We start from the raw sequence: 11660 nt of genomic DNA, 5'->3' as shown, positions 1-11660 counted from the left end.
TGCCGGACATGTGCATTCACCGGAAAAAACTCAAAACATCAACCACGCGAACGGAGTTGTGCACCCGAAAGGACACCACACCTGCACTACGGCCGGAGTCATTTACACCATCACATGCTGCCGTTGTCAAGCAATGTACATCGGAGAGACTGGTCGTAGGCTTGCAGACAGGTTCGGCGAGCACCTCCGCTCAGTTGAAGGTTACCACAACAACCAACGGTACCACAATGGTGGATTCCTCGTGGCCGAACATTTTCACCAAGGGAGCCACAATTCCATCCACGACATGTCAGTATCTGTTAATAAGGAAGTTGCTGGATCGGCGGCTCAAAGACGAAAGGAGGAGATGAGGATGATCTTCACTTACAAGACCCTAATGGCATGAACATTATCTTGAAATTCTAAATTCACATTTGTATTCTCAGACAAAAATATTCTGATGTTCATTTAAATTTTTGTCAATGTGCGCTAAGCGCGCAATCTCGCGCTCTGTTTATTTTTAAACGCACGCAAGACATTTAACGTACGATCAAGCGTTCCTTTTAAGACATCATATTTACACTGATGATGGGGTTTCTCCGAAGCGTCTGTTTTTTTTTTGAAAAAAACTGTCTTTGCACTCCAAAAACACTTATTCGAACATTGATAACTATATATAATATTGTAACTATTGAGTGCTACGCAGCAAAACTCTTTTTATGTCGCAAAATAAACCGCCTGTTCTGCAGGCTAATTAAGCGTTGCATACATGACCATTGCCTTCATGATAAAATAATATGCACCATTATTTGATGTTTCATTCAAAAGTTACAAGGATAAGAACAATCGTGTGTAACAAAAATGCAGAAGTCCTTTAAATAAGGCATATGAATACGTCCCTTAATTTTTGTGCGACTTTAAAAAAAAACAAGGATACCGTAAAAATCCGATTAAACTGGGAATAATTTGATAGGATAGGCTGTTGTGTCTGGAACTTGACTTTACCCTGGCAACGGCATTTTGACAGGCATGTTTTCCCAAATTTGTAATTTTTGTGTTCCTATAATAAAAAATTTACCTTAATGCTATTATTTTCACCTTTTTAGAGTTTTATTACTTTATTACTTATTAAGGATTTTGAGTACTTTTCAGTTATTTTGAGCGGTTTTCTGACGTTTCGGAAAAATTTTGAAATCCAAGATGGCAGATCCAAGATGGCTCTTGATGTAATCATCGCACGTAACATATTTTAAAAGATAGATTTTTGGACATACGATATATCCTCTAAGTTTCATTGTGATTGCTCGGATAATCTGGAAGTTACGGTCTGAAAAGATCCAAAAAGCCCGGTCTGAATAGGGATTAATAAATTTTTCAATCTGTATTTGCAGGAGTTAGCAGCTCCCCCGAAAAAAAAAAGATCTGCGTTTGTTATTAACTCGTTACGCATTTCGAGCCTGGACAAGAGGTCAACAACAGGTAAATAAGAATTTTCAATTACCTAAACCGCTGTTCTCATTGACTTCTTGGGACAATTGCTGTTTTTCCATTTGAAACATGAAAATATTTACGAATTCCCCCTCTCCCTTTACAATTTAATATTGACTGTAGTGAGAACATAATGCTTTCCATTGCAACATTGTTTTGGGGAAAAGATACAATCTTTATTTCTTAATTTTCATAACAAATTGTCAAGTTATTATTGTTGAGGTGTCCCAAGACTGTATTTTTTACTCCCACCTCTTGCCCCTTTTCGTAGCTGTTCTTGCTCCTCTTTGTCCCATATCTATTATGAAATACAATGCAATGTTGGGAAATTTTACTCGTTTTCTCTCAGTTTTTCTCCACCTTAGGGATCCCGCTTCCCTCCCTCTCTCCTCCCCCATCCCGCCTCATTTCGTCCGGGCTCCTGCCCTCTGTCCCCCTCCACTATTAATTTTATGACACTTGATTTTACCTTCTCTTTTCTGCGATATGAAATTTTTGCCATTTGAAAAAAAATGATGTCACAAAATTTTTCATGTTATAAGGTACACGTACTGTAATGTGTATGTTTTACATTCAACATAAGCAGAGGGAATCCAAAAAGCAATAATTTATATTCAGTTTTAATTTTGTACTATATACAGCATTGTCCACCTCTGTATCATAAAACCAATAAAGCAGTAACAATTGCTGGATTTCAGATCCAGACAGGGGATTATGCCTTGTTGGACTAACTACTTCTTATAACTAAGATTGAAATGAATATACTGAAATCACAAAGGAGAGTTCATCATTCTAGCATAAGATCGAAGAAAGGCACCTTACGAGGAGGACCTACCAATGCAAATGTTGCAGTTTGTTTTTGATCTTAGTTAATTTCTTTTTTTTTAACTAGTCTTTTTTTCTAACTAGTTGATTTGTTTATACTAGGTAAATAATAGGGTTAGGGTATGGGTTGGAGTCATATATCTAAAAAAAGTAGGGGCTAATCACCCAACGTTTCCAACATGGCAAAGTGGGTGGGGCAAGAGGTTGAGAGTTCAAATCTAGTGCAGGTTAGTAAAAAGAAGAAAAAATAAATGATAGTACAAAGGGGAGGGGGATAATAGCAGATAGTAGGGGAGCGGGGGTTAGTAAGGATGGTGGGGGGGTTAAGAGACAGCAAGGGAGGGAAGGTTTTTTTACTTTTTATACATATTAACCTAGTATAAAAAAACTAGTGAGATAAAAAAGCTAACTAGTTAAAATCAAAAAAATGAACTGAGATAAAAAATTAACTGCTACACAAACACCAACACTCCAAATTCCAATTTGATTAAAACGCAAGTACAAGAAGGTTTTAAGATGGTTCCACCCAACATTCGAGCAATTCAGGCAAAATTAAAGTGACCAAAAAGACCTTTTAGCATGGTATAAGTTTAAGTACACTCACAGATACCTGCCAAAAATTTAGCACTCAAGCTGACCCCGCAAGAGATAAATGGATTCGAAATTATCTTTATTTCAGTTAAAACGGACGTTTCACGCCAGTTCAAAACAAATGGCGCCCGTTTTAAACATTTTTACAAGGTTTGACTTTAATTTTCTCGAGAATGCTTTAGAACTTAATCACGGGATCACTAAGACAAATTAATTTCGATAAGATCTTTTAAATTGTATACAAAATGTTACCGTACTATGAGTAGATTTTTGGTACTTAAATTTTGGACTCGTTGCTTGAACTTTCAGCGGAATCCGTCTTAATGGCTATTACGTGTTTAGTGGCTAAATAAAACTGACAAATCATTTTACATTTCAAAGCCTTTTATTATTTTTGTATTTGGTTGACAATTCTCTGTGATTTTTTTTGAAGGTTTATTGCAACCATGGCTGGAACATGAGGTAGGAGAAGAGATTCCATTTTATTGTTAGCGTTTTTAGACAAAAAATTACTATTTAGAGAGGAAGCTGCTTTTCATGCGGGTCCTCAATCCAGGTTGAATTGGAATTTGAAAAAGTTGTTTTTTTGTGGAGGGAGAAAACCAAAGAACCTGGAGAAAAACCCTCGGAGCAAGGACGAGAACCAACAACAAACTGACAACCCACTCGTATGACGCTGGTTCCGGGAATCAAACTCGGGCCACATCGGTCGGAGGCGAGCGCTCTTGTCACTGTGCCACCACCCTCCTGAGTGATCAGTATCCATTTTCTCCTTAAAACAATTATCAGAGTACATCATCACAAGCTAACAGTGCTGGTTTCTACAGGGTTTGCATGGGTCATGATAAACCTAGAATCTCATTTTCGAGGGCTGGAAAGCGATAGACTTTAAGTGCTGTCCAGTGATGTTGATTGTACAAATTAAGGTTGGCAGTATTGTCTTTTGTGAAAACAAAGTAAAACTTTGTACCAGAAATTAAGAAAATGTTTTAAGAATTTTCAAGAAAATGGTCAAATTTAGGCCATGGAAAACGTCATAGTCCATTTTGCAGATACGGCAGCCATATTGATCTTGCCCCCAGGGCATCCTATAGTGGTTATTGATATGATTTATTCTTTTATTTATTGCGATAATTCTGCAATTACCATGATAATAATAATAACACATATTATAGGATGTTGTGGGGGCAGAATTAACATGGCCACCGTATCTGCGAAATGGACTATGGAAAGTCAATGGACTTTCAAAGCTGAAAGGAGTATGAACCCTTTTTCTGTTAGGTAGTCCAGTCCACGTTGCAAGATAAACATAAACACAGCTCACCAACAGCAAAACCACAACACACAGTCACAAAGTCGCTTGAATTTTAATACTCAAGAGTCGTGCAAGCTGCTTTCCTGTACTCTAGGGAATAGTTAACAGGGGGAAATGGTTAAAAAGCCCGGCAAACATCGAAGGAACAAACAAAGAGGCCAAGATTTAGGTTCAAAGGTCCATGAGATAGCACATCTTTTGTTGTGCCAAGACACTTTGCATGAGTTACGTAATCGGAAGTTTTTATTGGTTAGTTGCACGAACACACGTAACCCCCTATTCTATTTTGTCAGGTTTTGTGCACCCTTAACCCCCAAAATAGCGAATAATAACCTATAACAAAGAACTTTGTCGGGCTTCATAACCATTTCCATCTATTACCTTATTGTTACTTATTTTCGCGGGTACTTAATTTCGCGAAAATGCAACAGGAATATTTCGCGAGACTTAATTTTCGCGATTTGGCCAAAAATACGTAATTAGTATAAAAAAATACAATAGAAATCGTTTAGAATTAATTTTCGCGGGTCTTTAATTTCGCGATTTTTTGAAAATCGCGAAAATCGCGAAAATTAAGTCCCGCGAAAATAAGTAACAATAAGGCAACTATGTCTAGGGTAACTAAAAGTTCAATCTTGTGACACCCCCACTCAGTTTTGATTAACCGGCTTCTGCACTCTTTTTTATTTTTAATCATAACATTAGTGACTGGCGCGATTAGTTTTGCGCCGTTTGCTTTTTAGGTTTACGACCCGCGCTCTCCGTTTTGTATTTGAATATTACGCTGGTGTGTACTGTCGTGAATTGTAATAAACGTCGTGAATTGTAATACCTGTCGTAAATTGTAATAACAGTTGTCGTGAATTGTAATACCTGTCGTAAATTGTAATAACAATTGTCGTGATTTGTAATAACGCACCTATCGCAAATTGTAATAACACATTGCCGTATTTTGTAATACTCCGAGCTGTCGTAAATTGTAATAACGCATTGTCGTGTTTTGTAATAATCCTTTTATATGAGAATTAGCAATCATACAGAAATCTGGTTTTCGTTTTCTATAACTGGGGAAAAACAGTTAAAGATTTCGTGGTGTAAATTTATTCCTGCTTTGTATCGTCATGAGAGTTATTCAACATTATTAACTACTCACCGGAACTGCGACAAATTTGCAGCAAAGCACGTTGTAAGGGAACGTGAAGTTACATTTGTTATTCCTCCAGTCGGTTTTTAACAAGTCATTGGTCTTCATTTTTGTGAGGGAAAAACCATCTAAAATATTTTCATGATATTTAGCTTGTCTTTTAAGTGTTGAGCCACTCCACCCTTTATCTCCCTTCGTGTCGTCTGACCGACTTAAATTTTCACGTTAAAAAAAGTAAAACGAGCTATGAGGAAGATAATGACGTAGTCAAACACAACAATTAACGGCATTTCTTAACACTCAAAAAGTATGGCGGTTCTTCTTTCTTTTCTCCGTGTTTTCGTTTGATTTTTACAACCACATCGACCTTGTCTTCCTCAAATTTATGCCGTCATTTGATTTTTTCAGGCTCCACGGCATGATGTTGTGGTATCAGACCACCATTGTATTCCGACTCCTCCATTTTCACTGAAGTGATGTAAAAAATTTTGTTTGGATGGCTTTTTTATTTTATTTTGGCTGAGTTGTCCGGTGAATATCCCTTTTAATAAATCATCGGCGGAGAAAGGTTGAAGCCAGATAACTAAAAATAAATGTTAAAGGTAAAAACTAAGAAACAGCGAAGTTAACCTTTCACACTCCGTGCCAACACTCCTGAGAGTGAGGGGCTGGGCAATGCAATTAAGTACTAATAAGGTACCATTTCTACCCTTTTATTTAGAAAAAAAAAACAGCTGTGAACTTGAATTTTTTTTGTATTTTCTTTCTTTTATCAAAATAATGCACAATTAAAAAAAAAAAAAAATTGCCGGAGCCTCTCACTAATTCCCTCGATGTACGTCGCCAGAGTTTAGGGGGTCCCTCTTGGACTGGCACTAGTTACGAGCGCGAAATATTATGTTTTCAATGTAGTTTTTCTCGTTCCAACAAATTCACATAAAGCATTACCAAACGATCACAAAGGGCCTGCCAGGCTGTCATTAGAAACTGCTCTAGATCTGAAGTTAAGAATAGAGTGTGATAATACTGCTTATTACAAAACACGACAATGTGTTATTACAATTTACGACAGCTCGGAGTATTACAAATTACGGCAATGTGTTATTACAATTTGCGATAGGTGCATTATTACAATTCACGACAACTGTTATTACAATTTGCGACAGGTATTACAATTCACGACAACTGTTATTACAATTTACGACAGGTATTACAATTCACGACGTTATTACAATTTACGACAGTACACTGGTGACTCACACACTCCGTTTCGTGTTATATTATTACGTTACTTTGTAACTCGCGCACAATCTTTTGTGTGTGATCGTTACGTACTGTATTTTGTGTTCCATTATTACATGAGTGACTCGCGACTTCTGTTTTGTATTTAATTAATTTAAAACTATAACACAATTGTCGCATGTCGCAGATAAAGTTTGTTTGTTTCACGAATTTTGTCATAGTTTTGATCAATTGGTAACAGGACTTGTTAATATGTGTAAAAAAATCATAGTTTACAAGAGCCGTTGAGTACTGAAACTCACAAGACGTTTTCATCCAAAGAGGTGAGAAAAACTTGCAGTATTTTTGACAAATCAGTTCCAAACAAGTCAAAGCTGATGCTTTCCGCTTCCAGGCCAAGAAAATGACTTGAAAAACAATTGTAAGCATAGGAACACCTTTAAATACGATCAACATTTAATTCTCCTTCTGCTGCAACATGAAAACTAAGGCTAAAAACAGGAAGTTGCTGTTTACGGCTGTTTTATTAGCATAAATCATGCCTTTTCTTCATCCTCCCCCTGCCGCTGCTTTACTTAAATAAAGGCAACTACTACTACTACTACTTGCAGCTAGACGGGCATGGTGTGAAATCGGGCCGCTGCTGCACTCGGGGAGATTGTGGCTGCTTTTCACCAAAAAGTGACACGAGTGCTTTTTCACCTGCAGCAACAACGTAAGATACAGCCGAATGGCAGCTGAACGTGTTATCTTGCTCTCTTAAGTATGGTGCATTGTCAAATTTCTTCAGCGCCGTTGCCTTGCCAACTCCATACAGGCGCGAAGTGGTTTGCATCCGGTCATGGCGTGAAGCAACAAGAGATTCCTGAAAACTTCCCTACCCAGCTGATCTTTGACATTCTTTATATGCCAAACTCGTGCCTCTCTCGCGTTTGCCTTTGGCTCTGTTCTAAAATAGAGATCACAGCCATCTTCACAGCCGTCCCCTACAAGAACCGTGGTCTTCATTGGGGCAGACTCTACGGCAGTTTTTACTTTAAGTAAATCAGCGTCACCATCGGAGTGGTGGAACCTGCATTCTGTAGGCAGCATCACCAGAAAGCGTTGCTTGTTCTTTGGGTTAGAGAAAGTTATCTTTCTTCACCGTGACAGGCGTGCTTTCTGTAAAGGTGACAGTTGCTTAAATAAGATTCTTAAATCTATAAAAATACGCAAAGCGCGTAGACAGCGTCTTCGCGGTTGCCTATCCAGTTGGAGGTATTTAGCGTAGAAATTTGTCTTCCGCTAGCAAAGTTAAAATGAAAAAAAAGAATTTTTATTAATTAAGCTAGAAGAAACGTGGAAGAAACGTGGATGTTATGTGCTAAGGTCATGCGGTGAAAAAAAATCCATTATGACCTGAGTAGTGATCCCAAATTGGGTTTCAACTCAGTGCACGAAAAACCGATATTCCACTCATCGCTTCATAACTTAGACATCTCTGAATAAAAAACGTTTCTAAAATAAAAAAAATTATCCGAGCAATAAATTTATGCACTTTGATTTTGGCAAGTATAGAACCAAGCTTTAACAAAAAAAAAAAAAACAAGAAATCCAAAAAGTCACACTTACGCAATCAGCCTAGACGCTTCCGAGTACCACATAACAAAGCTGTCAATAGAATAGAGATTTGTTTTGGGGAAAAAAGCGCTTTTTATACATCTATCATTGTCTTGATGTCTTTTGCACGTTCCGATCTGCCTAAATATTCAGAAAAAAAGATTTTCGACTATGGATGAAACAGAAAAGTGTTTTTTTGTAAAAAAAAAAAAAAAACGAGGGCGGGATCGTAACATTAAGAGAAAAGGGAAGCGTGGAAATAAAGGGACGAACACAGAGCTTCACGTAATTGGACTAAACTATCAAGAAAATACGGAAAATTCATTCTCTCTCTGCTAGCCCATGCTGCATGTGGTATTAAACTCATGCGACACAGCAGATAGTACAGGCAGCCTCGTTTCCATGCTGCATTATACACGGTTCTAAAAAAACCCGTTTTTGTCACCTTCCCCTGCTCAGATTTCAGAGACGTTTTAATATTTTTAAGTTTTCATATTGTAATGCGCTTTTGCTCATTTATATGTTAAAAAGCTCAATATAAATTCATAAATTATTATTATTATTATTATCATTATTATTATTATTATTATTATGTTATAGAGGACATGTTTCTGAATTAAGGAGGTACAAGTATGATGAAAGTAACGGGAACCTAGCATGAAATATCAGTGGTATCTGAGGGCGAGAGACTACTGACATTTCACTCGCCAACGGAATCCAATTTACTTGGATTGTTATTATTCCTGTAGCGCGTTAAACATTATTATATTTAAGTTTCAAAAATCGGCGTTTAGTTAAAAAAGTAAAGAAGACAAACCAACCCAAATTAGCTAGAATGAACTTTCAAATCTGTATGCGACTTAATGTAATTCCTGATTGTAAGTTTCTTGAAAGCAATTGCCTGATATGGTAACGAAATAAAGTGCAACACTAGTCGTCGAGTTGGGAATAAACTGGTAATATAGACAGTACTTTCTTGTAAATTGTGGTGTTTATTTTTTAATTCGCAGCTGGCGGATGATGCGGAGATGCAGATACCAACTCTAAAGGTAAACTGTCTGGCTGACTGACTGACTGACTGACTGACTGACTGAATGATTGACTGACAATCTGTCCGTCTTTATCTTTCTGTTAGCCTCTGTCTGCCATCAGTCCACCTGTCTGTCTGTCTGTCTGTCTGCTTTTTTTTTATCTATTTGTAACTATCAATGAACCATTCGAATTTTTTCTCCTTTTCTTTCTTTGTTACTTCCAGGCCAAGATTTCTTTACTCAAAAGAGCGTGTAAAGAAAAGGACGAACTTGTGGACAAACTGAGCGAAGAAATCCGAGAGTTACGTCATTACATCGCAACGTCAGCTCTCGACGATATGTCGAAGATCCGAAGCTACGGTTACTCACCGGAAAACTTCGTAGAACTCTCACCGGAAAACTTGGTAGAACTCTCGGCTGAGAGGGAGCAAGAGCGAAAGATAGCTAAACGAGACCCGAAGGTTTGTGAAAGATTAGAACTAGTCCGTTAAGTGTTTTTAAGCTCTAAACGAACTCATTTTCAATACTCTGATGAAGGTGGACAGAGGCCACCGAAAATTTAGTGTTTAATAATCTCAGATCGGATGAATCATTCTACTGAAATGATTACTTTCGACCTGTGCCCTCAAAAGTCGTCGTTCCATGTTGTTTCTCGTACACAAGTGTACACTGCTTTGGGTGTTAACTATTTTGCCCCTGGTTTGTTATGTTTTAGGGCTTAGTTGAAGAAAGGTTACAAAGCAGGTTAGAAAAGCAATCCCCGCGACGCTCACCCAAAGTAAGTTGTAATCATAGTTACTGACTATGTTGTATTGGAACACTTTTTTGTGTCATACATGTTATGCAAGCCGCGGTTATTTTCCTAACAGTTTTTCCTCTCTTTGTTTTAAGTCATTTGAGCCTTCACCTCCGGGAACCAAAAAAGCCAAGCGCTTTTTCGCGTTGGTTGATTATGACCCTTACAAGTCGCCTGCCTTTGAGCACCCCGAATTGGGGCTCAAACTCAAGGAAGGGGACATCCTGACGGTGTTTCGCGACATGGACATCAATGGTTACTTCGAGGCGGACGTGAACGGCGTACGAGGTCTGGTTCCTAGTCTGTATGTGACGGAGGTTGAGGACGAAAATGACTCGGATCTTGCTCTCGAGGAGTATTTATCAAGGTCCACTTAAAAGATGTTCCTGCTGCTTCGCGTTGTTTGATTACGACCCTTACAAGTCGCCTGCCTGTGAGCACCCCGAATTGGAGCTTAAACTCAAGGAAGGGGACTTCCTGACGGTGTTCGGTGACATGGACATCAATGGTTACTTCGAGGCGGACGTGAACGGCGTACGAGGTCTGGTTCTTAGTCTGTATGTGACTGAGGTTGAGGACGATAACACAGGGCGAAACGACACTTTTAAGGTTTCTTAAAGGAAACTTAAAGATACAGTAAAGAATCATTTCCTGAACCTTTAAGTTGATCTTAAATTTCTTAAATGTTCCTTTTCTTAATCTTTAAGTGGATCACTTAAATCTCGTAATGAACCATTTAAGTGTCTTTTACGAAATGTACTTAAAGACGCATTTGTTTTAAGAAACTTTAAGTGATAAATTAAAGGAATTATATGGAGTCTTTAAGATGCTTGGACGCATTAAATGTGAATAAAAGGTTAAGAAAAGATTGCCTTTAAGTGACTTAAAGTGTTTCACATAAAGGACCAGTTAAGACTGCTTTAAGAAATTTTAAGTGGCAGCTTAATGAACTGGAAAGGAATCTTTAGGATAATTTGCCACATTAAATGTCACTTAAATGTAATGGAAAGATAACATTTAAGTTAAAGAGACTTTAAGTGGCAGCTTAAAGAACAGGAAAGGAATCTTTAAGATACTATGCCCCATTAAATGCCTCTTAAATGTAATTGAAAGGTAACCTTTAAGTTAATTTAAATGTTTCACTTAAAGGACCAGTATAGATATCAGTCTTTCGGATATGATGACATATTAAATGTCCATTTCATGACAGGGAAAGATAACCTTTTACTGAGGTATTTGAATGTGTTGTACATCATCATTAATGTACATCTGAATGTTGGTAATAACATTTTAGAGTACATTCCATAAGCAATGAATGTGCAAGTTAACATCAAGGGACTTTGCTTTCAAGGACCTTCTTAGCATTATGTTCACTAACACAATTCGTGTAAGATTTCAAAGTAATAAAATAGTTTATTGTCTCTGTAATTCTTTTAATACAAACCTACATCAATAACTAAGGTGTTGACAGGTCTACAATGTACGTTTGTTGTGTTTACAAAACAATAACAGTAACAATTATCTCCATAAACTGTGGGAAATTCTTGATAAAGATAAATTCAATATATATTGAAACTACATGTATGTGTTCACTCGAATACTGATGGGTGACCCTGTCTGGCAGAAATAAATACTTCTGTCAAATATAAT

General features: G+C 37.5%; 1 protein-coding gene across 1 annotated transcript; it reads left to right on the top strand.

Annotated features, from left to right (window-relative positions):
- The first annotated feature begins 1432 nt into the window (after positions 1-1432).
- LOC144630836 (uncharacterized) lies at positions 1433-10387 on the top strand. The gene is made up of 6 exons (XM_078489192.1): positions 1433-1458; positions 3317-3345; positions 9194-9232; positions 9439-9675; positions 9930-9992; positions 10106-10387. Exons 3-6 carry the CDS (start codon positions 9212-9214, stop codon positions 10385-10387), a joined length of 603 nt encoding a protein of 200 aa, XP_078345318.1. The 5' UTR covers positions 1433-1458; positions 3317-3345; positions 9194-9211.
- The last annotated feature ends 1273 nt before the right edge of the window (positions 10388-11660 follow it).

This window comes from Oculina patagonica, chromosome 11, assembly GCF_052425735.1.
Source record: "Oculina patagonica isolate OP01 chromosome 11, crgOcupat, whole genome shotgun sequence".
NCBI classification, from domain to species: domain Eukaryota; kingdom Metazoa; phylum Cnidaria; class Anthozoa; order Scleractinia; family Oculinidae; genus Oculina; species Oculina patagonica.
Note: the sequence above shows the minus strand (reverse complement) of the source record. Positions and strands in the feature narration are given on the sequence as shown.

What these genes read in the sequence shown, in the direction of transcription:
- LOC144630836 (XM_078489192.1), top strand. Translation starts at nt 9,212, where the DNA reads ATGCAGATACCAACTCTAAAG. An exon ending in TGCAGATACCAACTCTAAAG is followed by an intron (nt 9,233 to 9,438) that starts GTAAACTGTCTG and finishes TGTTACTTCCAG; the next exon opens with GCCAAGATTTCTTTACTCAA. An exon ending in TAGCTAAACGAGACCCGAAG is followed by an intron (nt 9,676 to 9,929) that starts GTTTGTGAAAGA and finishes GTTATGTTTTAG; the next exon opens with GGCTTAGTTGAAGAAAGGTT.